Source organism: Xenopus laevis, chromosome 2L (assembly GCF_017654675.1).
Source record: "Xenopus laevis strain J_2021 chromosome 2L, Xenopus_laevis_v10.1, whole genome shotgun sequence".
NCBI lineage: Eukaryota > Metazoa > Chordata > Amphibia > Anura > Pipidae > Xenopus > Xenopus laevis.
In genome coordinates, this window is record NC_054373.1 from 182,297,048 (window position 1) to 182,322,362 (window position 25,315).

At 42.5% G+C, this 25,315-nt stretch overlaps 1 protein-coding gene across 3 annotated transcripts in view; it reads left to right on the forward strand.

Annotated features, from left to right (window-relative positions):
- Positions 1–18,647, forward strand: part of slco2b1.L (solute carrier organic anion transporter family member 2B1 L homeolog) — a 60,098-nt gene extending 41,451 nt beyond the window's left edge. For 2 of the 3 annotated variants that reach the window (XM_041581118.1, XM_041581119.1), the window contains 8 exons: positions 5,441–5,543; positions 8,601–8,765; positions 9,565–9,763; positions 10,617–10,776; positions 13,334–13,494; positions 13,581–13,645; positions 16,449–16,569; positions 18,135–18,646. In XM_041581118.1, coding sequence (XP_041437052.1) covers positions 5,441–5,543; positions 8,601–8,765; positions 9,565–9,763; positions 10,617–10,776; positions 13,334–13,494; positions 13,581–13,645; positions 16,449–16,569; positions 18,135–18,291 — 1,131 coding nt within the window. In that variant the 3' untranslated portion in view covers positions 18,292–18,646. 3 annotated transcript variants of the gene reach the window in all.
- Positions 18,648–25,315: the final 6,668 nt, after the last annotated feature.

A 25,315-nucleotide genomic window follows, 5' to 3' on the forward strand; every position in this document is an offset into this window, starting at 1 on the left:
AGTCGGCATGCAGAGTCGGGGGGTAGTTTTCTCTGCTGGGAGTCATGAGGTTTCAGTGGTCTGTCAGTTATATTTAGTAGGTTACTTGTGCCGCATGGAGCTTAAGGGGAGCGTGACTGGGGGCAGTGGGTTCCAGATTTTGGGAGGCTGCTAATAGGGAACTTACTTACAAACTGCTGATGTCGGCACTTTCAGTCAGCACCCGGCGTGATCCTTGCACGGACAGAATAAGAATGTAAACAGGCTCAGTTTAAAGGACCAGAGTAATAACTTGTTATACTGTAAATGACAGTTTGTTTGCTCCATATAAATAGGGGGCTTTCATGAGAACTCATTCAACATCTATCATAAATGCAGACGCCATTTTTCACAGGTGAATTGTGGGCCCAGTGTGCACAGTTGGGTTCCAGTGGTTTATTCAGGGCCGCCATCAGGGGGGCACAAGGGGTACTGCTGTACCAGGCCGGGTCTAAAGGGGGCACGGCAGTGCTCCACTTTTTGAAATAGCCGGGTCCCCGTTGACAGGCCCGAAGTCCCAAGTCCCAAGTCCCAAAGAGCCGAAGTCCCAAAGAGCCGAAGTCCCAAAGAGCCGAAGTCCCAAAGAGCCGAAGTCCCAAAGAGCCGAAGTCCCAAAGAGCCGAAGTACCAAAGAGCCGAAGTCCCAAAGAGCCGAAGTCCCAAAAGAGCAGAAGTCCCAATGAGCAGAACCCCGAAGCCATGAACAGAGCCAAAGCAGAGAAAAGACCCGAAGTTGAAGCCCTAAAGCCGCAAAAAGATCCGAAGCGTCGAAATGAGTCGGAAGTTGAGTTCCCAAAGCTGCGAAAGGTGCCAAAGATCCAAAGCCACGGGTTTACCAATGTGTTATTTTTGGTTTTTCATTAAGCCCCTGGCCACCAATGTATTATTTTAATACTCTACAGGCCCCTGCCACCAATGTTTTTAAAAAAAATATTCTGTGGGGGCCCCAATGTTTCTTTTTAACTTGTAAGGGGGGCAATGGTGCCAATGTTTTTTTTAACTTATAGGGGGCCCTGGTCTCCAATTATTTTTTTTTAACTTGTAGGGGGGGCCTGGCCATCAATAGATTTTTATAACGTGTGTGTGTGGGGGGGGGAGTTTGCCGTTTTTAGCGCTGATGTCTGTGTGGCCTTTTTACTGTGGTGTGGAGTGGGCGGGATATGGGATGGGGCTTGGTGGTACGGGGTGGACTGGGCCCAGGGGGCCCACAAAATTTAGTTGTATGGGGCCCCGTGATTTCTAATGGCATCCCTGGGTTTATTAAATAGCAATAGGCAATTTCACTTCAACTACATCCCTACAGTAGCTCTTTGGATTAATCATACTTGGGCTCCAGCGCAGTGGCGGACTACTGGGGGGTGCAGGAGGTGCTACCAGGGCCACACCCCCTCAGGCCCACTGGTGGTTTGCACGAACACGAATTCGAATAAAAAATCTCTTCCAGAGGGGGGTGGCATGGTCTGCACTCGGCCCTGTGCCCCTAGTTACATTACTGCTCAACCTTATAGGACTTTTTATATATGAACTTAAATCCCTATTCTATTGGATATCTCACCCAGAGTACTGACCCAATGATACTTCTACAAGCAGCTCATAATAGCCCACATTATCATATGCTTCTCAATTATATGACATCCACTTGGCCCAGTCTGGGTTCCTCTGAGCTTTTCTACCCCACCCCACTTTCATGGAACTGTGTGTGTTCTGGGGTATTATACATGGAATTGGCACTGTATTTATCTGCTGTGTGTTCTGGGGTATTATACATGGAATTGGCTCTGTATTTATCTGCTGTGTGTTCTGGGGTATTATACATGGAATTGGCACTGTATTTATCTGCTGTGTGTTCTGGGGTATTATACATGGAATTGGCACTGTATTTATCTGCTGTGTGTTCTGGGTATTATACATGGAATTGGCACTGTATTTATCTGCTGTATGTTCTGGGTATTATACATGGAATTGGCTCTGTATTTATCTGCTGTGTGTTCTGGGTATTATACATGGAATTGGCTCTGTATTTATCTGCTGTGTGTTCTGGGGTATTATACATGGAATTGGCACTGTATTTATCTGCCGTGTGTTCTGGGGTATTATACATGGAATTGGCACTGTATTTATCTGCTGTGTGTTCTGGGGTATTATACATGGAATTGGCACTGTATTTATCTGCCGTGTGTTCTGGGGTATTATACATGGAATTGGCACTGTATTTATCCTGCTGTGTGTTCTGGGGTATTATACATGGAATTGGCACTGTATTTATCTGCTGTGTGTTCTGGGGTATTATACATGGAATTGGCTCTGTATTTATCTGCTGTGTGTTCTGGGGTATTATACATGGAATTGGCACTGTATTTATCTGCCGTGTGTTCTGGGGTATTATACATGGAATTGGCACTGTATTTATCTGCTGTGTGTTCTGGGGTATTATACATGGAATTGGCACTGTATTTATCTGCCGTGTGTTCTGGGGTATTATACATGGAATTGGCACTGTATTTATCTGCCGTGTGTTCTGGGGTATTATACATGGAATTGGCACTGTATTTATCTGCTGTGTGTTCTGGGGTATTATACATGGAATTGGCACTGTATTTATCTGCTGTGTGTTCTGGGGTATTATACATGGAATTGGCACTGTATTTATCTGCTGTGTGTTCTGGGGTATTATACATGGAATTGGCACTGTATTTATCTGCTGTGTGTTCTGGGTATTATACATGGAATTGGCACTGTATTTATCTGCTGTGTGTTCTGGGGTATTATACATGGAATTGGCACTGTATTTATCTGCTGTGTGTTCTGGGGTATTATACATGGAATTGGCTCTGTATTTATCTGCTGTGTGTTCTGGGGTATTATACATGGAATTGGCTCTGTATTTATCTGCTGTGTGTTCTGGGGTATTATACATGGAATTGGCACTGTATTTATCTGCTGTGTGTTCTGGGGTATTATACATGGAATTGGCACTGTATTTATCTGCTGTGTGTTCTGGGGTATTATACATGGAATTGGCACTGTATTTATCCGGTGTGTTCTGGGGTATTATACATGGAATTGGCACTGTATTTATCTGCTGTGTGTTCTGGGGTATTATACATGGAATTGGCACTGTATTTATCTGCTGTGTGTTCTGGGGTATTATACATGGAATTGGCTCAATATTTTTCCTGCTGTGTGTTCTGGGGTATTATACATGGAAGTGTCACTGTATTTATCCCCCCATGTGTTCCCCCCTCTTCCTGTAACTGTTACTTTGGAGCTCTTTTTATTTTCACATAAAAGTGCTGGCACCTTGATCTTAGCCGTATTTATCCTCTTCCCGTGGGCGCAGTCTCCCCAGACAATTTACTGTATTTTTTTTCCTTTCTGTGCTGAAGGCAAATCCATTTCCAAATAATCTGACAGGAGAATGTATCTCTCAGCACAAACCTGTGAATATTGAATAATTTATAGTGACCTTGGCTGTGTTTGTATATACAGTATTGTACTCGCTTGCACCAACCTCATCTCACTACAAACTCAGTGATGGATCAGCTGGGTTTATTTTACTCTGGTTTCCAATAAATTGCTGGGACCCAAAAAGGAACTTTGTACTTGATGATTTTAAAATGGATATATATATATATATATATGTTTATGAAACTGCTTCTCCGTTAATTTCTGTCCTTTTTTCCCCTATTTTTTTCAGTATCATACTGAAAAAAATATGGAAAAAATACATCTGGGAAAAGTTTCCCATAATGACACATTTATATTAACAGTGAAATAAAAGAATGAATGCCGCAGGATTGTAGCACAGTTAAAGGAGTAGACTGTAATATTACCGATTTCCAGATCCTACAGTGAATAAATAGTGTCTGTTATTCTTCCCCTTTATCTGCCGGATCAGAGATTCCATCCCATCATGTTTAAATCCATCAGGTGAAACAAGGATTAAAGGAGAATCCAAGTGCACAACAAAGAATTTGTCATTTTACAAACAAATCACTTTGTAAAAGGCAGCAAATTATAAATAATCTTTTGTTTTGGCATTTCAAAAGATGGTTCCGACTTTAAAGCACAGTCTTCGGCTCAAACATGTGGTACATGGTGCAACAAGGTCCAGTCCATCGTTCTATATGATAATATTCAATTCTTTGATGACAAATGTTGGTCGTTAAATCTTGATAATGTTGTACAAAGCTGGATAGCACCTTGTGTGATGCCAAGTATTAGATGGAGTGGAATAAAGGGCAATGCCATTGGATTCTGGAGATGTGGAAACGTTCTCTGCAGGGATAAATGGCATTTCACCATCTGGCAGAAAAGTTAGGGGTTGGCAGGTGCCAGGAGTCACTCCCTGCCGAAATAGATAATGCCAACAGTAATGTCTGAAGGAGGAGGAATAATGGGCTTGGGCTGTTTCCATGGTTTGGACTGGGTCAGAATGGGCTGGTGGGACACCGGGAAGAAAATGCGGCAGGTCCATGGTCCTCATCGGGCCGCTACTGGCACAGATCCGATTTGACCTGCCTGTGAGTCGGCGCTCTCTGATCTCTCCCTGACTGATGCAAGAAAAGCAGGTACTTGCTGGTTGGGGACAGAGAGGGAAGTGGCTAGAGAAAGGTTGCAGACGGCTAGCGAGGGGACCCTGAAGTTGGAGGAGGGGTCAGCTTCCCCTGATGTAGCAGCCCTGCAGGGCCCAGACCCAACAGTCCAATACTGGGCTTGGGCCCCTTAAAGCTACGGGGTACAATGACATTTCTAACAATTAGGTACCTTTGTGGAACAGTTTGGGGGTTGGAGCTTTTTTATTTTGTCACAATAATACCCCATGCACAAAGCCAGCTCCCTACAGAATGGGTTGACTGAGATGGGAAGAACCTGACTGCACACAACTCTGATCCAACCCAACTGAACCCCTGTGGGATCCATTAGAACCTCAACTGTAAAACAGTTCCGCAACATCAGTGGCCAACCTCACTAATGCTCTTTTGGCTGAATGAAAAAGAAACTCCCAGCAACAACTCCCAGCAACAATGTTCCAACGTCTAGTGGGAACCTGACCAGAAGAGTAGGACATGGCTTTAGATGGACGCAGGGAATTTAACAACAGCTGATACCCCACATCATTTACTAACACTGAGCTAATTTGCATCAGGGTCATGAGCCACAGTGACCAACCAGGATTTAGCATTGATCTACCAACTGTAAATGCAATAATAAAAGTTTTGTTTCTGCCACAGAGTCTCTGTACAAGTTTATCATTTAGGGACCATGTTATAGTAATAAACTGTATTAAATGGTATTTTTTAAGTGCATTTTACATTAACAATTCGTTACAACCCATCAGTGGTGACATCAACCAGTATTGGCTCAGGATTTCCTTCAATTGCTCTTTTATTTTTAGTGTTTGCATTTTATTTCCATTCAGGGTCCCAGTGAGACTCCAGAGGAGCCAAAGCTCAGCCTGATGGATGAGGTCAAAAATAAAACAGAAGAAAAAGAGAAGCTGACGCTCTCCCAGTTCGTTAAAGGTGGGTCCTGAGCTTGGTGGGTCATTTCATAGGACTTTCTATTCCCATCCAGTAGGTGGCACTATACTTGTGATGTCTATGGGAAAATATAGAGACAGCTTATGGGCCACATGGTGGACATGCCCGATATATATATTTGGATGGATAGATTAGAGATAGATAGATAGATAGATAGATAGATAGATAGATAGATAGATAGATAGATAGATAGATAGATAGATAGATAGAAAGAGCGAGAGAGGAAGAATGAAAAAGAGAGCGATATAGAGAGAGATGATAGGTAGATAGATAGACAAACATACAGACAGATAGAGAGAGAGAGAAAGAGAGAGAGAGAGAGAGAGAGAGAGATGATAGTTGCATAGACAGATAGATGATAGATAGATAGATAGATAGATAGATAGATAGATAGATAGATAGATAGATAGATAGATAGATAGATAGATAGATGATAGATAGATAGATAGATAGATAGATAGATAGATGATAGATAGATAGATAGATAGATAGATAGATAGATAGATAGATAGATAGATAGATAGATAGATAGATAATAAATAGATAGATAGATAGATAGATAGATAGATAGATAGATAGATAGATAGATAGATAGATGATAGATAGATAGATGATAGATAGATAGAGAGAGAGAGAGAGAGAGAGAGAGAGAGAGAGAAGAGAGAAGAGAGATATTAGAGATTAGTACAATTATGGGGCCCTTATCCAACAACCTTGCAAAGTAAGGGTTCTTGCTCACATTCAGGCTGGGAGCTATTGGGAGGCATATGGGTCTGAAGGTTTTCTGCATCCCTGCAAACATCTCCAGGTGAACCCATTGGGAATGTCACTTTCAGCAGAATTCAATTTATCTTTGTTTGATTCCTTAACTGCAGCTTCTCTGTACCCCCATGTAACGCCTGTATAACACAGAGACGAGGGAGATAATGAGAGTGAGAGGCTGCGTGGAGCAGGGAAAGAAAGTCCCTCTGGTGCTCTGGATAAACACTTTATAGATCAGACTGTCTGATGTGCAACAGAGTAACTTCTGGGCCCTGGAATGAGATTTGGCAGCAAATAAAGTGCTTTCTGTCTGATCTTCATCTTTCTGAAATCCCCACAGAAATTCATAATCCACCAGTAGCCTAACTTGTTTCTTGGGGGTAAAGTTTGCCAGCGAGCAGCTCTGGGTTAGCTGCCAACTAAAGCTTTATTCTCTAATCCTGCCCTGCCCATACAATTCATAGAGCAAATAATACAGAAATATAGTGTCCCTATATATTAGGTACCTATCTAGTGCTACCAATCCCTATTTCTGTAGGGAAATGAGAGAGAGCAGACAGTAACCCTTCCAACACTTTCCTCTTGTCTCTATATATTAGGTACCTATCTAGTGTTATCAATCCCTATTTCTGAAGGGAAATGAGAGCAGAGCAGTCAGTAACCCTTCCAACACTTTCCTCTTGTCTCTATATATTAGGTACCTATCTAGTGTTACCAATCCCTATTTCTGTAGGGAAATGAGAGAGAGCAGGCAGTAACCCTTCCAACACTTTCTTCTTTTCTCTATATATTAGGTACCTATCTAGTGTTACCAATCCCTATTTCTGTAGGGAAATGAGAGAGAGCAGACAGTAACCCTTCCAACACTTTCCTCTTGTCTCTATATATTAGGTACCTATCTAGTGCTACCAATCCCTATTTCTGTAGGGAAATGAGAGAGAGCAGACAGTAACCCTTCCAACACTTTCCTCTTTTCTCTATATATTAGGTACCTATCTAGTGTTACCAATCCCTATTTCTGTAGGGAAATGAGAGAGAGCAGACAGTAACCCTTCCAACACTTTCTTCTTTTCTCTATATATTAGGTACCTATCTAGTGCTACCAATCCCTATTTCTGTAGGGAAATGAGAGAGAGCAGACAGTAACCCTTCCAACACTCTCCTCTTGTCTCTATATATTAGGTACCTATCTAGTGTTACCAATCCCTATTTCTGTAGGGAAATGAGAGAGAGCAGACAGTAACCCTTCCAACACTTTCCTCTTGTCTCTATATATTAGGTACCTATCTAGTGCTACCCTATCCCTATTTCTGTAGGGAAATGAGAGAGAGCAGACAGTAACCCTTCCAACACTCTCCTCTTGTCTCTATATATTAGGTACCTATCTAGTGTTACCAATCCCTATTTCTGTAGGGAAATGAGAGAGAGCAGACAGTAACCCTTCCAACACTTTCCTCTTGTCTCTATATATTAGGTACCTATCTAGTGCTACCAATCCCTATTTGATATTAAGTCAGACATCTCTGACCCACAAAGCAGACATGCTGAAGGTTACCTCTGCACATACTGAATGTCCTTGTGCTGCTTCCTAAAGCAATTCCATGTGCCGAGCTCATCAGAGTTCTGACACTCCAGATGCCACTGATATTTACTGAAGCCCCTCGGGGAGAGATGTGAGAACACATTGTGATTGTTTTAGCAACTTTAGCGCCTGCTAATGGGTATCACTTGGACCGTTTTTGATACAGAGTCCGTCACTGTAAAAATTTTACTTTACGCCTGCCTTGTGCTGAGCCACGGGACTGGGGTGCAAAGAGTTAGAAAGGCTGGCGGATCAGCGGATCGATCCCTTAGGAAATGAGTCCTACGTGGCCCAGTCCAGATTTGTTTTCCTCTGTCACTGCAGTAATAGGCAGCTTGAGAGCCTTGGAATGGGACTCTAGACAGTGCCCCTGAAATTCTGGCCATATGATTAGTTTTATGTATTTCCTTTTTATAGGCTAAAAATAGTCAATAAAATGTTGGGGCACAAAGGTGACCTCTGAACCTCAAAACTGAGCTTAACTATCCCCCAGACTCAAGAATCCCACATCCAACCTTCATTCCTTCACACTGTATCCAAGCTCTCTAGGGCCCTATGAGACCATTTAGACCAGCTATGCTATCACACGGAACAATGCCATGTTCTAGGCAAGTCTTCTTCTGTTCTCCTAGAGTCCCAACATCAGCCAGTGGGTATATCATAAAAGTTAAATGCTCTATTCTCTTCTCTTTCAGTATTTCCTAAGGTTCTATTCCGGACAGTGAAAAATCCAGTCTTCATCCTTGTTGTTCTTGCCCAAGCCAATGTGTCGGCCATGGCATGTGGACTGGCGACATTCATGGCTAAGTTCCTGGAGAGGCAATTCTCTGTCACAGCCTCTTTTGCTAACCTCTTAATGGGTAAGTGATTTCACCAAAAGAGGTGTCTGGCCAAGGGACTTCAGTTTCCTTTAATTAACCAGCCTGATGATTGTTCAGATGAGAAAGTTCTTCTCCAAGACTCCATTTAAGACCCTGTAAGCCTATACCCACCATTGGGGTTTGTCGAGCCAGTCAATAGCAATGAAATTGGTCAATGTAAAAGTAACCTAATGGCAGATATAGGGCTTTCTAACTGGCATGAACTTCATATAGCCATAACAAGCAACCGTCATATTGATGACATACATAGATATAACACCATAATGTGAAATAACTGTGCATGAGACCAGGTCCTTCTATATGTGACTCCTGAGTTAATAAGGTATTTAACGTCCTGGTGGAATATTTAGGGTCAAAGATGGCCAATGTTCTACCTACCCTGGATAGAAGACTGCAAAAGATAGAGATTTGTTGGATGCAGGTCTGGAAGGAGGTACAGTGAGGAAGTTCCAACTGACAAATAGTTGGCTACCATGAATAAAAGAAGTCATCTTGGTGACTGCAAAAGATGGTGGGTTTGTTGGGTGCAGGTCTGGAAGGAGGTACATTAAGGAAGGTCCAATTGGCAAATAGTTGGTTCCCATGGGTAATAGAAATGTTCTTAGTGACTGTAAGAGTGGCTGGTTTGGAAGGAAATACAGTGAGGATGATGGAACTGAGCCATATTAGGAGAAAGATCCATACTGGGGATCTGGCAAAATTGAGTCCATAGGGTTCCAACAAAGGATAAGTAAGGAGGGTGTGGGCAAATTCATCACATGACATTTTATGCTTTTAGGGTCTGCTAACATTCCGGCCGCAATGTCTGGCATTGTGTTGGGAGGAATAATAATGAAGAGATACCGCTTGACTCCCAAACAGTGTGCATTGATGTGCGTCATTGGGTTGGTAGCCTGCATTTTCACCGCCAGTCCTTTGCTTTTCATTGGATGCTCCACACAGCATTTTGCAAGTCCACATAATGACCAACAGGACAGGTAAATGTGACCCCCCCCTGAAGATATGTTCCTCATAATCATCCCCTAGAGCAGGGGTCCTCAGCCTTTTTCAAAAAAGAGTTGGGGAGCAACACAAGCAGGAAAAATGTTTCTGGGTGGTGCCAAATTATGGATGTGATTGACTATTGGTAGCCCTATATGGACTGGCAGCCAAGCCTGGAATTCAAAAATAAGCACCTGTTCTGCGGCCACTGGATGCAACATACAAGAGGTTGGGGAGCAACATGTTGCTCACGAGCTACTAGTTGGGGATCACTGTCCTAGAGTTACTCTACACCAGCGATGCCCAACCATTGGCTCCTGAGCCAACATGTTGCTCCCCAACCCCTTGTATGTTGCATCCAGTGGCCCCAGAACAGGTGCTTATGTTTGAATTTCTGACTTGGAGTCAAGTTTTGGTTGACTAAAGACCATGTTTACTGTTCTAGTCTTTTTGCTTGGTGGGACATTTTATCCATATTGACACATCAGGCCATTGGCCATTGCTAATTCCACCAAGATTTGGTTTGTTGGCCAAATGCTAAAAGTGATTTTTTGGTTGGTGGTTGACTTCATACAGTATGTGGCCATTTTAGCACTTGGATATGCCCATCCTGCCCTTCATTTGTTACAGTTGAGTATCCTCCTATTGCCCCCAGTTGCTCTAGAATAAGGATTCTCCACCAGCTGCCTTTCCCTTCTGACTCTTGCTTTTCACCATTCACCAGTGGTGATTTTTTACTTTGTCTTCATGGGATTGCATGGGGCTCCGTTTATAGGTACCCCCTTTCCCCATATATTGAGGGGTGGGAGGAGGCTGCTAATAATGATGTTCTGTATTGTTGGTTCTCAGTTCTGGAATATGGCAGAACGTGAGAGAATGTAGCAGTGACTGCCAATGTTCCAGTACGGCCTTTAACCCTGTGTGTGGCGCAGATGGGGTAGAATACATCTCTCCGTGTTATGCCGGCTGCAGAGTTGTACACTTTGGGGAGTCGGCAAATGAAGTGCTGGTAAGTAGAATATTATAAAAACACAGAAGTATATATTCCACCAGATTCTATTTTTATTTGTTAATGTAGTTATCCCTCTCTGCGTGACTAGTTCAGATATTCTGCCACATTGTAAAAGGAGCCTGAACCAGCCATGCAGAGGTTATAAACTGTCAGAAACATATATGTCAACATGTAAAGGGTTAAACGCTCCATTTATTTATTTAATATATCTCAGCCGTCCTGCTTTATGGCAGCTGAGATTCTAGCTATCTGTATAACAGAACATTCTGTCCCAGTGGCTGCACAGATCCTATCTGATCCCCATTGTAAGCAGCAGTCCTGTCCTGCTTTATGGCAGCTGAGATTCTAGCTATCTGTATAACAGAGCATTCTGTCCCAGTGGCTGCACAGATCCTATCTGATCCCCATTGTAAGCAACAGTCCTGTCCTGCTTTATGGCAGCTGAGATTCTAGCTATCTGTATAACAGAGCATTCTGTCCCAGTGGCTGCACAGATCTTATCTGATCCTCATTGTAAGCAGCAGTTCTGTCCTGCTTTATGGCTGAGATTCTAACTATCTGTATAACAGAGCATTCTGTCCCAGTGGCTGCACAGATCCTATCTGATCCCCATTGTAAGCAACAGTCCTGTCCTGCTTTATGGCAGCTGAGATTCTAGCTATCTGTATAACAGAACATTCTGTCCCAGTGGCTGCACAGATCCTATCTGATCCCCATTGTAAGCAGCAGTCCTGTCCTGCTTTATGGCAGCTGAGATTCTAGCTATCTGTATAACAGAGCATTCTGTCCCAGTGGCTGCACAGATCCTATCTGATCCCCATTGTAAGCAACAGTCCTGTCCTGCTTTATGGCAGCTGAGATTCTAGCTATCTGTATAACAGAGCATTCTGTCCCAGTGGCTGCACAGATCCTATCTGATCCCCATTGTAAGCAGCAGTCCTGTCCTGCTTTATGGCAGCTGAGATTCTAGCTATCTGTATAACAGAACATTCTGTCCCAGTGGCTGCACAGATCCTATCTGATCCCCATTGTAAGCAGCAGTCCTGTCCTGCTTTATGGCAGCTGAGATTCTAGCTATCTGTATAACAGAGCATTCTGTCCCAGTGGCTGCACAGATCTTATCTGATCCTCATTGTAAGCAGCAGTTCTGTCCTGCTTTATGGCTGAGATTCTAGCTATCTGTATAACAGAGCATTCTGTCCCAGTGGCTGCACAGATCCTATCTGATCCCCATTGTAAGCAACAGTCCTGTCCTGCTTTATGGCAGCTGAGATTCTAGCTATCTGTATAACAGAGCATTCTGTTCCAGTGGCTGCACAGATCCTATCTGATCCCCATTGTAAGCAGCAGTCCTGTCCTGCTTTATGGCAGCTGAGATTCTAGCTATCTGTATAACAGAGCATTCTGTCCCAGTGGCTGCACAGATCCTATCTGATCCCCATTGTAAGCTGCAGTCCTGTCCTGCTTTATGGCAGCTGAGATTCTAGCTATGGTATATAGTGGAAAATACTGTGTAACAGGTGGATAGGTCAGGGTTTTCCTAAACCTTCCCTTGGGTTACTATCCATTGGTTTTGGTACCCGGGCAAGGGGTCCAACTCCCAGCAACTCCCGATAGGCACGATATCAATAGATTCTTTATCCACAGGTGGGGCCCTCGCTTATGGTATAGAGGAAGGGATTACCACATGGTATAAGCACACACAGTATTCACTGTTGATCAATTAAACTTTGAGCGCCAGTGGTTCTTTAAAACAGCAGAACATTTATTGGTGGCGGTACACTTCTCAATACTCACATATTCAAGATGAATGCTCAGATGTTACACTTCATGAACAAGTAGTGGCAGCAGGTCATTTACACAAATGTATTACTCACAGATACAGTCTGATCCTTTGTTAGTCAGCTTTGTGAATTGAGCCGCCTTTCCTGCCTTTGGTGCACATTCCCCATTGAAGGCGACCTCACAGCTGGTTTCCACTCCAAGAATCTCTCTATCCCTGAGCTTAACTACTTGAGTCCCTAACCTGGCGGCAATGTCACCGCAGGGTGCTAACCCTTCACTAACTCCTCGTTGGAGCCTTGGCTGCTCACTAACTTTCCTGAAACTATCTGTCACTCCTAGAGTGACCTATTATAGTTTCTGACCTGACACTGACTAACTGCTATACTGAGGCCTACTTCCACGTGCATACCATTTGGAAAAGCTGTGCTGACCACCATCCCCCTCTTCTATTTGGCCTACTTCCACCTCAGCCCAAGCAGCACAACCCACTTCCAATGGTGCACTGGACAGAGACAGAACACATGGCAACATCCCTTTTTATAACCTCTAGGGAGCTACTCCCTCTCCCCTATGGGAAAAAGGACCCAGCCTAGCTGGCCAACACTTTCACTGGGGCATGAAAAACCTTCACGCTTTTCTATAGTGACATCTACTGGCCAGTCACTGAACTGCCAACAGAAAACATTCACATAGGAAAAATGAATCAAAGCACATAAAGGTTAGAAAAAAACGTTACCCTCCTGCATTTGTATATGTTTATTCCCCACAGAATTACACGGGGTGCAGTTGTATCCCTGCAGGCAGTACAGCCAAACCCGGCTCGTGTGGCACTGGGTGTTTCCATCTGTTCAAGGTATTTATGGCGCTCTTGTGCCTGGCTGGGGGACTGGCTAGTATGGCTCAGACTCCGTCCTTCATGCTCATCATCAGGTAAGGAGAGAACAGGATACTCCAGCATTGTAGTATTAATACCCCTGGTGCAGTCAAACCCTTACACTTTCCCTTTGCGTTTCTAGGAGTGTGAAACCTACGGACAAGTCACTGGCTATTGGAATACAGCTTATGCTTCTGAGGATTCTGGGTAAGATTTCATAATGCAGTTATGGGACCTGTTATCCAGAATGCTCGGGACCTGCGGTTTTCCAGATAATGGATCTTTCCATAATTTGATTCGTCATACCTTAAGTCTACTAGAAAATCATATAAACATGAAATAAAGCCAATAGGCTGGTTTTGCTTCCAATAAGGATTAATTATATCTTAGTTGGGATCAAGTACAAGCTACTGTTTTATTATTAAACAGAAAAAGGAAATTATTTTTGAAATGGATTAAAAATAGAGTCTATGAAAGACAGCCTTTCTGTAATTCAGAGCTGTGTGGATAACAGGTTTCCAGACAATGGATCCCATACCCGTATCCCTATTTCTTGGTATTTAATGAATCTGGCACAAAAGCATACCTCCTAACTGTGCCGTTTTTCGGGATACAGTCCTGATTTTGACAGCTCAACCCGCAGTCCCTGATTGTTACTAAAATGTCCCAAAGTAAGGGGTATATTTATCAAAGATAGAGATCGCCACTGTCCTCTACAGTGAAATTCCGCCTCTCTCCATTCATTTCAATGGGATTTTCAAAGGCATATTTATCAAAGGATGAACTTTCACTTTTTACGCTTTTTAAATTCCAATCTCTAACTTCATTCTTGGATCAATATACCCATTTCTCTTTGATCTCCTGCATTGAACAGACAGAAAACGATACAAAGTTTCTAACTCAATCGGCTTTTGGCAGAATAGCCCAAAAATTTAACAATTTAAGATAAGCAAAGAGACAATTGTATCAATTTAAGATAAGCAGGTCTCTTGGGGAAACTGTGACTTGCAGCTTAAAGGGCAATTCACCTTCATTAGCAAAACTGTAAACAGAAATATGTTCAAACTTTGATAATCTGCCAAATTTTGTAAAATGAAAATGGTAATTAGGGGGTGTGGCCACAAAACAGGCGTGGTTGAAAATGTTCCCTGCACTGCGTGCAGCAAATCTTTTTGTCCCTCTTTCTATTTCCAAAATGTTGGGAGATATGCTAAAGTACATGAAACAGAAGTTGTTCCCCAGGGCAGAATAGCTGGTCTGTCCACATGTATGAAAGGAAAACTGTCAGTCAGAGGGTGTGGTCAGTTAGATAGGCTTTGTGTCATGGGATTGCTTGATGCACACTATGCCCATGGGTGCAGGCGATTGCCATAGAAGTAAATGGTTGGAGTCACCCACTGAGCCAAATCATACAAACTCCCCAATGGTCCTGATTTAGGGCTACATTCCTCAGTTACCCCCCCCCAAAAAGACTAAAAGTGGGAGGGGAGATTAGTGGATTGTGCTGAGCCTGTTCACACATTCAAAGATTTTATTAAAAGTAATAATAATAATAATAAAAAATAATTTAAATAATAAATAAATATACAGAGAATATAGCAACATAACCTACTGTCATAGGAAACATTTTTTTTTTTTAAATGAATCGGTTAATAGTGCTGCTCCAGTACCGAAATCCATTTCTCAAAAGAGCAAACAGATTTTTTTATATTCAATTTTGAAATCTGACATGGGGCTAGACATATTGTCAATTTCCCAGCTTCCCCAAGTCATGTGACTTGTGCGCTGATAAATTCCAATCACTCTTTACTGCTGTACTGCAAGTTGGAGTGTTATCACCCCCCTCCCTTTTCCCCCCCAGCAGCCAAACAAAAGAACAATGGGAAGGTAACCAGATAACAGCTCCCTAACACAAGATAACAGCTGCCTGGTAGATCTAAGAACAACACTCAATAGTAAAAACCCATGTCTCACTGAGACACATTCAGTTACATTGAGAAGGAAAAACAGCAGCCTGCCAGAAAGCATTTCTCTCCTAAAGTGCAGGCACAAGTCACATGACTGGGGGCAGCTGGGAAATTGACAAAATGTCTAGCACCATGTCAGATTTCAAAATTGAATATAAAAAAATCTGTTTGCTCTTTTGAGAAATAGATTTCAGTGCAGAATTCTGCTGGAGCAGCACTATTAACTGGTTCATTTTGGAAAAAAATTTTTTCCCATGACAGTATCCCTTTAAATTAACTGTTAGTATGATGTAGAGAGGGATATTCTGAGACAATTTGCAATTGGTTTTCATTTTTTTATTATTTGTGGTTATTGAGGGGCACATTTACTATGGGTCGAATGGTGGAATAGTCAAACGATTTTTAGTTTGAATTGTTCGATTCGAAGTCGTAGTCAAAGTTCGAAGTAGCCAATTAGATGGTCGGAGTAGTCAAAAAAATACTTCGAAATTCGAAGTATTTTTTATTCTAATCCTTCCCTCGAGCTTAGTAAATGTGACCCATAGCTTTTTATTGAGCAGCTCTCCAACCAGGCATCTGGTTGCTACGGTTCCAATTCCCCTAGCAACCATGTGCTGATTTGAATAAGAGACTGGAACATGAATGGGAAAGGTCTGAATAGAGAGATGAGGAATAAAAAGTAGCATTAAATATAAATCTGAAGCCTTACAAAGCATTTACTTTTGAGATGGTGTCAGTGACCCCTATTTGAAAGCTGGCTGGAGGCAAAAGACCAGGAGAAATAACTCAAAAACAATTATATAAATAATGAAGACCAATTGCAAACTTGAACATGCTATAACATGCTAAAAGCTACCGCAAAGCTGTAGCATCCCTTTAATATTGTACATAATTAAACCTCTGAGGATTCTGGGAGTTGTAGTTTCACAATCAGTTGCTCTCACCCCCATTCCCAGAGCAACTCATTCCTACAGGATTACTATGAATAAATCTATGTGTATCTACATGAAATAACTGAATTCACTGGCCATTTCTCCCCCCAGCTTGGCTCCCGGGCCCCGTAATGTACGGCAGTGTGATTGACAGCACCTGTATCCTCTGGGGGCGGAAGTGCGGCAAGAAAACTTCCTGTCTGTATTATGATAATAATCACCTGAGACAAAGGTAATTGGCCGGTGCTTTGGTTCTGTCAGTAGGATTCCTCTGATTCGCTGAATTCAACATGTCGAAGGAATAGAAACTCCATTTGTTGGTAATAGGACTTAGATTGTAAGCTCTGCTCCTTCCTTCTATGTCTCATTCTGTGTCGCAGACCCTGTTGCTGCAGGGGGGCTGAGATTCTAAGGGGTGACCCGTGACACACGTGAAATTGCGATTGACCCACAATTTCGAAGGGGGAAGGTATGACCAAAAATCTATTGTGGGGGGCGGACCCTTGAAGTTTCTCTTACTGCATCCTTAAAGAAATGGTTCACCTTTAAAGGAGAACTAAAGCCTAACTAAAGAAGTAGGTAGAAATGTTGTACATGATGTTTTGTGCCCAAGGCAACCACAGCCCTTTAGCAGTAAAGATCTGTGTCTCCAAAGATGCCCCAGTAGCTCCCCATCTTCTTTTCTGCTGATTCACTGCACATGCTCTGTGCTGCTGTCACTTACTGAGCTTAGGGAGCCACTCACAATATACAGTACACATAGAATAGAAATGTCACAATATAAGGCTGATTAGTAATTAATAAACATAATTACTACATGGCAGCACAGAAACCAGTGCAATTAGCATCAGAATTGAATAATCAGCAAACCTGTAGCATCAGCTTATATTACAGCCAGGGAAGCTCATTTTCTGCTGGATAATTAGTGACGAGCCCTAAGCTTAGCTTCTCAACAGCCAATCAGAGCCCACTGAGCATGTGAGTGTCACAGACACTTTCCAAGATGGTGACCCCCTGTGACAAGTTTGAAGTCCTTGATCATTGCTGCTATTGACAAGCTCAAACTTTAGCCTCGTGCAATAAGTTCACTATATAAAATAGGAAATTTTTAGCCACGTTCATTTTTAGAGTTGAGTTCTCCTTTAAGTTAAGTTTTAGTATGTTATTGAATGGCTAATTCTTAGCAACTTTTCAATTGGTCTTAATTTTTTAAAATAGTTTTTACAATTATTTGCTTTTTTTTTTTCTTTTTCTCTTTCCTGCTTCGAAATGGGGGTCACAGACCCATCTAACAGATGCTTTGTTTGTTGTTGCTAATTTTTATTACTCATCCTTCTATGCAACAGACCCTGTCCTATTCATCTTCCAGTCTCTTATTCATATCAGTGCATGGTTGTTGGGTTAAACTGGACCCTAGCAACCAGATGGCTGAAATTGTAAACTGGGGAGCTGCCAAATAAAAAGCTAAATAAGTAAAAAACCACAAATAATAAAAAATGAAAACCAATTGCAAATTGTCTCAGAATATCACTCTCTACATCATTAAGTTAATTTAAAGGTGAACAACCCCTTTACTCTCGGTAACTATATATATAAAATTAGACAAGAGCTGCCGTATAGTTTCCCCTAGTACAGTATAAAGGTGGAGTTGCTTCTCTTTCTTTCTGTACATGTTTGGGAATGTTCCATATTCATTTCACTCTGATACATGTTTGGGGGTCCCACGGGGGCCCCTAGCATCCCCTTGTATCTATAAAATGTATTATTCCCCAGTAACCTGCTGTTTCCCTACTCCAGGTACATCGGGCTACAAATCCTCTTTGAAATCATGGCGCTGATATTCTTCATTGCCCTTTTCTTTGTCTTACGGCGAAGAGAAAATAAAACCGTGGACCAATCAGCAGCAGGGAACCCGGAGACGCACGCTCTGACACAAGAAGGTGCAAATGCCTAAGACGACGCATACGGAGAGATGTAGTTGCACCGGGAGCTGACGTAATCACAGCCCAAGATGGCTTCTTGCGTTGGCCGCCATGTTGCGCCTGTTGACTCAGGAGATATTGACTCGGCAGCTTCCGTTAAGATAAGCTACAGATGTACTTCCAGACCTGAGTGGCCAGTGAAATTCCCTAACAATGTGACCTGTTGGGCCCCCCAGTAACAGGGCCACATTCATAACCCAGACTTATAATGCACTGACTGTTAGTGGAAGGTTGCACTTATTTGTATAATAAGTGGGATTTTGTATTGATAATTACTGGGAATACTTTGCCTTTAAATGTCTTTTCGTAAAGAGCAAATATTTGCTGGTTCTGGTGGGCCGTGTCTTTATTCCGTATGGATCAGTTATATCATAGATGCATTTTGTGCAGCACCGACCTCAACGCTGGGTGATTGGAACATTTATATATTTATATGCCAACTCCTTTCTACTGGGCTAATAATAAAGGATGTGGCTCAACGTCTTCAGAACCACAAAGTATTCCAGGGTAAGTGGAACTCAGAGAAGGTCAAGAAACGAAGGTCTCCTCTGCTCGTTCTTCTGTACCCACAAGCACCAAATGACTTGTTATCCCCTGGGGTGTTAGAGCAAGTGTTAGAGGACATCAGAGGAACTTTCTTGACATACTCCCTCTTGCATTGCCTGATACTCCTGGGCTTGAATTAGCCCCGCCTACTGGCCAGATTTCTGTATGTCATCCAGTCTGTTATAAGGCAGGGCATTAAGTCTCTAGTGTTTTGCAACCAGTGGGGCAGTAAGTAAAGGGGGTGGACAGCCTGAAGGTCAGTTATGGTGGATTGATGCCCCCAGACATGGAGCTGTGTGCTGTGGAATGGTCTTGGCTTGGTCAATCATGGGTGGACTAATTGGGGAGTTGCTAAGGCTGATCAGGGGAATTGCTATGTATGTGAGGGGTATTTTTCGTTTTTTTTATTTTCAATGGGGCCCTGTTTTACTTTTTGGAATAGCCAACCACCCAGGTGACCAATGTGGGCTAATTATCAGGGCCCTGCTAAGTTAGTAATTTCTCAGTGGTTACTGATCGTGGCCGTGGCAGAGGGTACAACAAAATATAGGGCTAAAATAAGGTGGTTTATGGTGTCTTGTAACCAACGCAATACTAATATATATATATATGCACTCAGAGGACCTTTTGTAGTTGACTATATGTATTTTGTGGTCACACCCTCATTGCACCCCTGCCTAATGGTTTTAAAAAATAGTGGTGAGCACAACTTTCCCTTGTTATATATATAGACATAATATCAAAGGCTATTGTGATACTAAACTCTATAGTTAGTATAGATATGGGTATATAGAATTTAATTAAAAGTAGGGAGGGGTGTGTGTATGGGGCTGGGTTTTCATTTGGAGGGGTTGAACTTGATGGACTTTGTCTTTTTTCAACCGGATTTAACTATGTAACTATATAAATACAAGAGATCCTCTGCACTCAACCCATTATCAATTAAGGACATTGAGTCATTTTGTGCCTTAAGCTACTAATGCCTTACCCTTTAAATAAAACAGGGAATGGACACATCAGCATCTGAAATATGACATGAAAAACCTTATATGACTTCACTTACTGAAGAATTCTCAATACAGGGCATTTGCCCACTGGGGGTTTTAGCAAATCCAATTTACAAATTATATATTCCTGAGAATGAATTAAAGTGAGAAATTATTTGCGTGACATCCAGGCAAAAAATTAGGAAGAGTTTTAACATTTTGATACATTTGCCCTTAAGGAAGAGCAGTTACCCCAAAATATCCTGGGCGTGTAACTGGCTATGGATAACCAAGCCCAGGTATGTGAGCTCATGGGAATAGGATATCGCTGCAGGCCTGCGGAATTCTCCTGTGTGATGCCGACGCATTTTGCATATTTTTTGTACTTTTAGCTCTTTTGTTAATGGGGCTACAGTTAATTATGCTTCATTTGCATACATGTAAGGTTAGACACATTGGGAAGAAACAATATAGCAAATATCTTGTTCAGCCTCCCCCATAGACAGGGCCCGGAACTAGGGGGAAGGCAGAAGAGGCACCTGCCTAGGGTGCAAAGATGTGGGGGTAGAGTTGCCACCTGGCCGGTATTTTACCGGCCTAGCCGGTAAAACACCTGCCAAGGCCGGGGCTGGTATTACAAATTTACCGGCAATGCAGTTGCCAGTAATTTGTAATACCCTTCAAAAAAAGCCCCTGGCCTGCCCCCAATTCGCACAGAACTTACCTTATTTCCAGCGCTGTGGACATTGCTGTGATGTTGCTCTGCCCCTTTTGCGGCACACCACGTAGCTCCGCCCCATTTTGCATCACGGACCGCCCCCTTTTGGTGCCCGCCCCCCACTGGCCGGTAATATTTTTCAATAAAGGTGGCAACCCTATGTGGGGGTGCTGGGCAGTTACTTGTTCAAAGGTTTTCTGCCTACCCCTAGTCCCCTAGTCTGGGTGGTTTGCTTCCCTGCTGCTCTCACCTCCCTCCGCTCTTCTCCCCCTCCCTCCCATCACTCTCCCCTCCCTCTGTCACTTCCTCCCTCCCCTTCCCTGCCTTTCCCTTCTCCTTCGTTACCCTCCCTTCTCTTCTTATGGTGCATTCGCATTTGCACACGCACATGGGGGGTGGGGTAGACAACGGGTGCCTAGGGCACCCTGTTGGCTTGGCCCAGCCCTGCCCATAAAAAAAGTCCCAGCAGCAGTCTAAGCAATAATGCTCAGTGTCAGGCAGTGGATACAACGGCTACTAACATCTGTTACAATAGGAGTATTGACAATGGTTAGACTTCCCTTTAAACAGGGAGATTATTTTGGGGTACAAATATACAAAGATACCATTCTGAAAGGACAGATAAGTTTATAAATGGAAAATATTAGGGGAAGAGGCTTCAGAAAGGCTTTGCCATAATGATTGTTAAAAAGGGGCCTTTGAGGAGACATCATCATCAATGAGAGTAAATGAACCCAAGGCTGCTGTATGGATCTCTGAATCTATATAAATAGGGTCATCCTTGGGCAGTTTGGTTACCATTCTAACCTAACATCAAATATTCTTGACCTATTGACTGCTAACCCATAATGCACGACTGACCCTGTGACTACCATACAGAAGAGCCCATGATAATGTTAGTTTAGCAATTATCATTTACTCGCTATATCAGCCCAGACCCCTGTACTCTCTATGTATTCTGCTCATGGCTGTGCCCCCCGCTCTCCCTCCTGTATTATTGGGGAGGCTAATGAAGTGTGACAGAAGATTAGTTGTTCCAGCTTTAAAGAAACCTAAATGCTTTTCCTTTGATCTCAAACCGCCCGTAGAATTGGGCCGGAGAAGTTGCTGAATGATTTAAAAGATTGATTTTAGTTATTACCTTTTCTCTCCTTTAATCTATTTCCCTATGGATCTTCTCTTCGTCGTGATGTATTTTATGCCTTTCATTTGTTATTTTCCTAAAGCCTCATCCATCCTCTCTGTTGGCTCTCATTGATTTTATGTTCTCCTTCAATGCTTTCTATTCGTCTGGCCGGAAATAGCCTTCCATTCTGAGCTTAGATCTTATTCTGTTCCAGTGCTCTTTTCTAGGAGTGTTTCTATATAATAACAACATGTAGGGACAGAATAAATATCCCCAGCACTTTAGCTAAAAAGGGATCCCTTTTTTTGGTGAACACATTACCAGACAAAGACCATAGTATCCATGTTGGCCTAAAAGAGTTGGAGAGGTTGGGCAAAGAAAGCTGATGTTTGGAGCAATTTAGTAATGTAGTTAATAGATGTGATATTGAGAGTAGTTTGGCCTTTCTTGACCCTTGCATAGGACTGAAATGACTCCCCTCTATTATTAAAATCTGTTTCTGCCCTTAAGATCATCCCAAAGGTCAAAATAGATCTGCAATGGGTATCTTTGCACAGATGGACCTATGCTATCTCATTGCGGTTTAATGTAACAGGAACCTGATGTGGCCAACTGTTGGGCATGTATGTTCTTCACTCTGAGCCCTTCCAAACTCTCTACACAAGGGTATATAAAGATACCAAAGTGCTCAGTCTTCCTGGGTTGTCTAGATATAAATGGTTAAATAAAACTGTGAGGGTGAGAGGTGGAAAAGTCTTCTATTTTGCACTTCTGAGATCTTCTATTAGCATACAACAATTGTCCTTGGTCAGTGGAGGCAACACAAACATTTAGCAACAGTAATTTCAGCAGACACATTGACAGCAGAATTATAATTTCACTATGAAAATTGGTGAGCAAGGTGGAGGAGGCCTCAGTAAAAACAGACGTACAAGACAGAGACCAGGACTAGATTGTTGGGGAAGATAGAGGCAGTAGGGTAATACAGAAACAGTAGGGCAGGATGGAGACTGAAGGGCAAGATGGAGACAGTAGGATGAGATAGTGACAGTAGCACAAATGGAGATAGTACGACAAGATGGAAACAGTAGGGTAAAATGAAGACAAACTGATGAGGTTGGGTCAGTAGGACAAGATGAGGACAGTAGGCTGAGATTTAGACAGAAGGACCAGATGGAGACAGTAAGATAGTGACAGTATGGAAAGATGGTGACAGTAGAGCATTGTGGTCATAGCAGATGGGCAAGAAAAAACGATTGCAAAATTGTAACAATAAGGTGACTGGCAGTTGTAAAATAAGATGGTGACATTTGGGTAAAATAATCTAGAATATGCCATACAGTTTTGTTCTCCATCACTCAAACAGGACATTATTGTATTAGAGAGGGTACAGAGAAGGGCAACTAAGCTGGTAAAAGTTATGGAAAATCTTAGCTATGAGGAAAAACTGGCCAAATTGGGGATGTTCACTCTGGAGAAGAGGCGCTTAAGGGGTGATATGATAACTATGTATAAATATATAAGGGGATCATATGATAATCTCTCTAATGATTTATTTACCAGTAGGTCTTTCCAGCTGACACAAGGTCACCCATTCCGATCAGAAGAAAAGAGGTTCCAGCTAAATATTGGGAAGGGGTTTGTTACAGTGAGAGCTGTGAAGATGTGGAATTGTCTCCCTGAATCAGTGGTACAGGCTGATACATTAGATAGGTATAAGAAGGGGTTGGATGGTGTTTAGCAAGTGAGGGAATACAGGGATATGGGAGATAGCTCATAGTACAAGTTGATCCAGGGACTGGTCCCATTGCATTTTGGAGTCAGGAAGGAATTTTTACCCTCTGAGGCAAATTGGAGAGATTTCAGATGGGGTTTTTTTGCCTTCCTCTGGCAGTTAGGCAGGTTATATATAGACTTAAGGTTGGGCTGGATGGACGTGTGTCTTTTTTCAACCTAACTTACTATGTCTTACTATAATAGTAATGGGACAAGATGGGGACAGTAGAGTAATAAGGAGACAGTTGGGTGGCAATGATGTCACTTTAAACCCTAATCATAGGGATCTTTGCTGTACGACTGAATTCCCTTACGAGGATACGGAGACAATCACCTCACAATATGATCTCATTATAAATCCAACCTCGTTAGGCCCTGCTGCTGCTGCTTTGCATGAAGAGCTCAACTGCCTCTTCTCTTTAATCAAGACAGAGCTGGGTTCATCGCAGACTGTTAGCAACTGGCAGAATTAATTGGGAGCTCGTTAGCGCCAGCTTCTCCTGCCTCGTTCTCATTTAGGGAAGTAATTTGGCCCTTGTTCTGTTTCCTCAGCTCATTATTATTTTACATCCCGTATGTTGTGAATGGTTTTAAAGATAAAGTAAAATATGAAAGTACTGAGTGAGTTCCAGGCACCTGTTTCCTCTGCCTCAGATGAGCTTCCTTTTCTTTACAAGACAACAGGCACGGTGCAGATTAAGGGCAGACTAATCTCCTCAAACTGCCCTCCCTCCGGCGATTTACATACTAGCCGGCGGGAGGGCAGTTAGAGGAGATTAGTAGGAGATGGTACTCAGAGCGCTTCGTTTTCCAGTCGCCCGAAGTTGTCTCGCGAGCAGGGATGGGCGAATTTCTCCCGATTTTGCTTTTACGAATTATCAGCAAAATTCACGAAACGGCAAAAAAGTTGTGAAAAAAAAAATCGCAAAAAACGAAATAGATGTCAGTGTCGATTGCGTCAATTTTGATGTTGGAGTTAAAGTCAATGGGCGTCTGAATAGTGTTGACACCCGGCGATTTTGACACAAGCGATTTTTCGGACGTGAGTCCAAAATCTTTTGACGCAGGCGAATTTTCCCCAGAAAATTTTAGCGGGAGATTCGCAAATGTATTCGCCGCAAATTAGTGACAGGCGATTTTATTCGCCCATCATTACTCACGAGTGCCATCCCGCCGGCGATTTTTATTCTAGCTGGCAGGAAGGCAGTTCAGAGAGATTAGTTGCCCGAAGAAGATTAAATGCTCAGGTTAGGGAGCAGCAGGGTAGTTAAGGAGAACCCTCTACCATATTGGGGCTAAAGACCCATCCGTGTTTGAAAATATGGCCTGTATCTCTTTAAGTCAACTTGCTATTTCCTTAAGGAATTGTTCCCTCTTGAGTTAACCTTTAGTATGATGTAGAGAGGGATATTCTGAGACAAATTGCAATTAGTTTTCATTTTTTATTTGTGGTTTTTGACTTATTTAGCTTTTTATTCAGCAGCTCTCCAGTTTGCAGTTTCAGCCATCTGGTTGCTAGGGTCCAAATTCCCCTATCAACCTTGCATTTGTATAAATAAGAGTCTGGAATATGAATAGGAGAGGGACCGAATAGAAAGACGAGCAATAAAAAGTAGCGATAACAGTACATTTGTAGCCTTACAAAGCATTTGTTTTGTTAGATGGGGTCAGTGACCCCTATTTGAAAGCTGGAAAGAGTCAGAAAAAAAGGCAGATAATTAAAAAACTAAATAACGAAGACAAATTGAAAAGTGGCTTAGAATTAGCTATTCTAGAACATATTAAAAATTAACTTAAAGGCAAACCACCCCTTTAAGAATGTGTTCTGCAAGGGAAACTTCCCC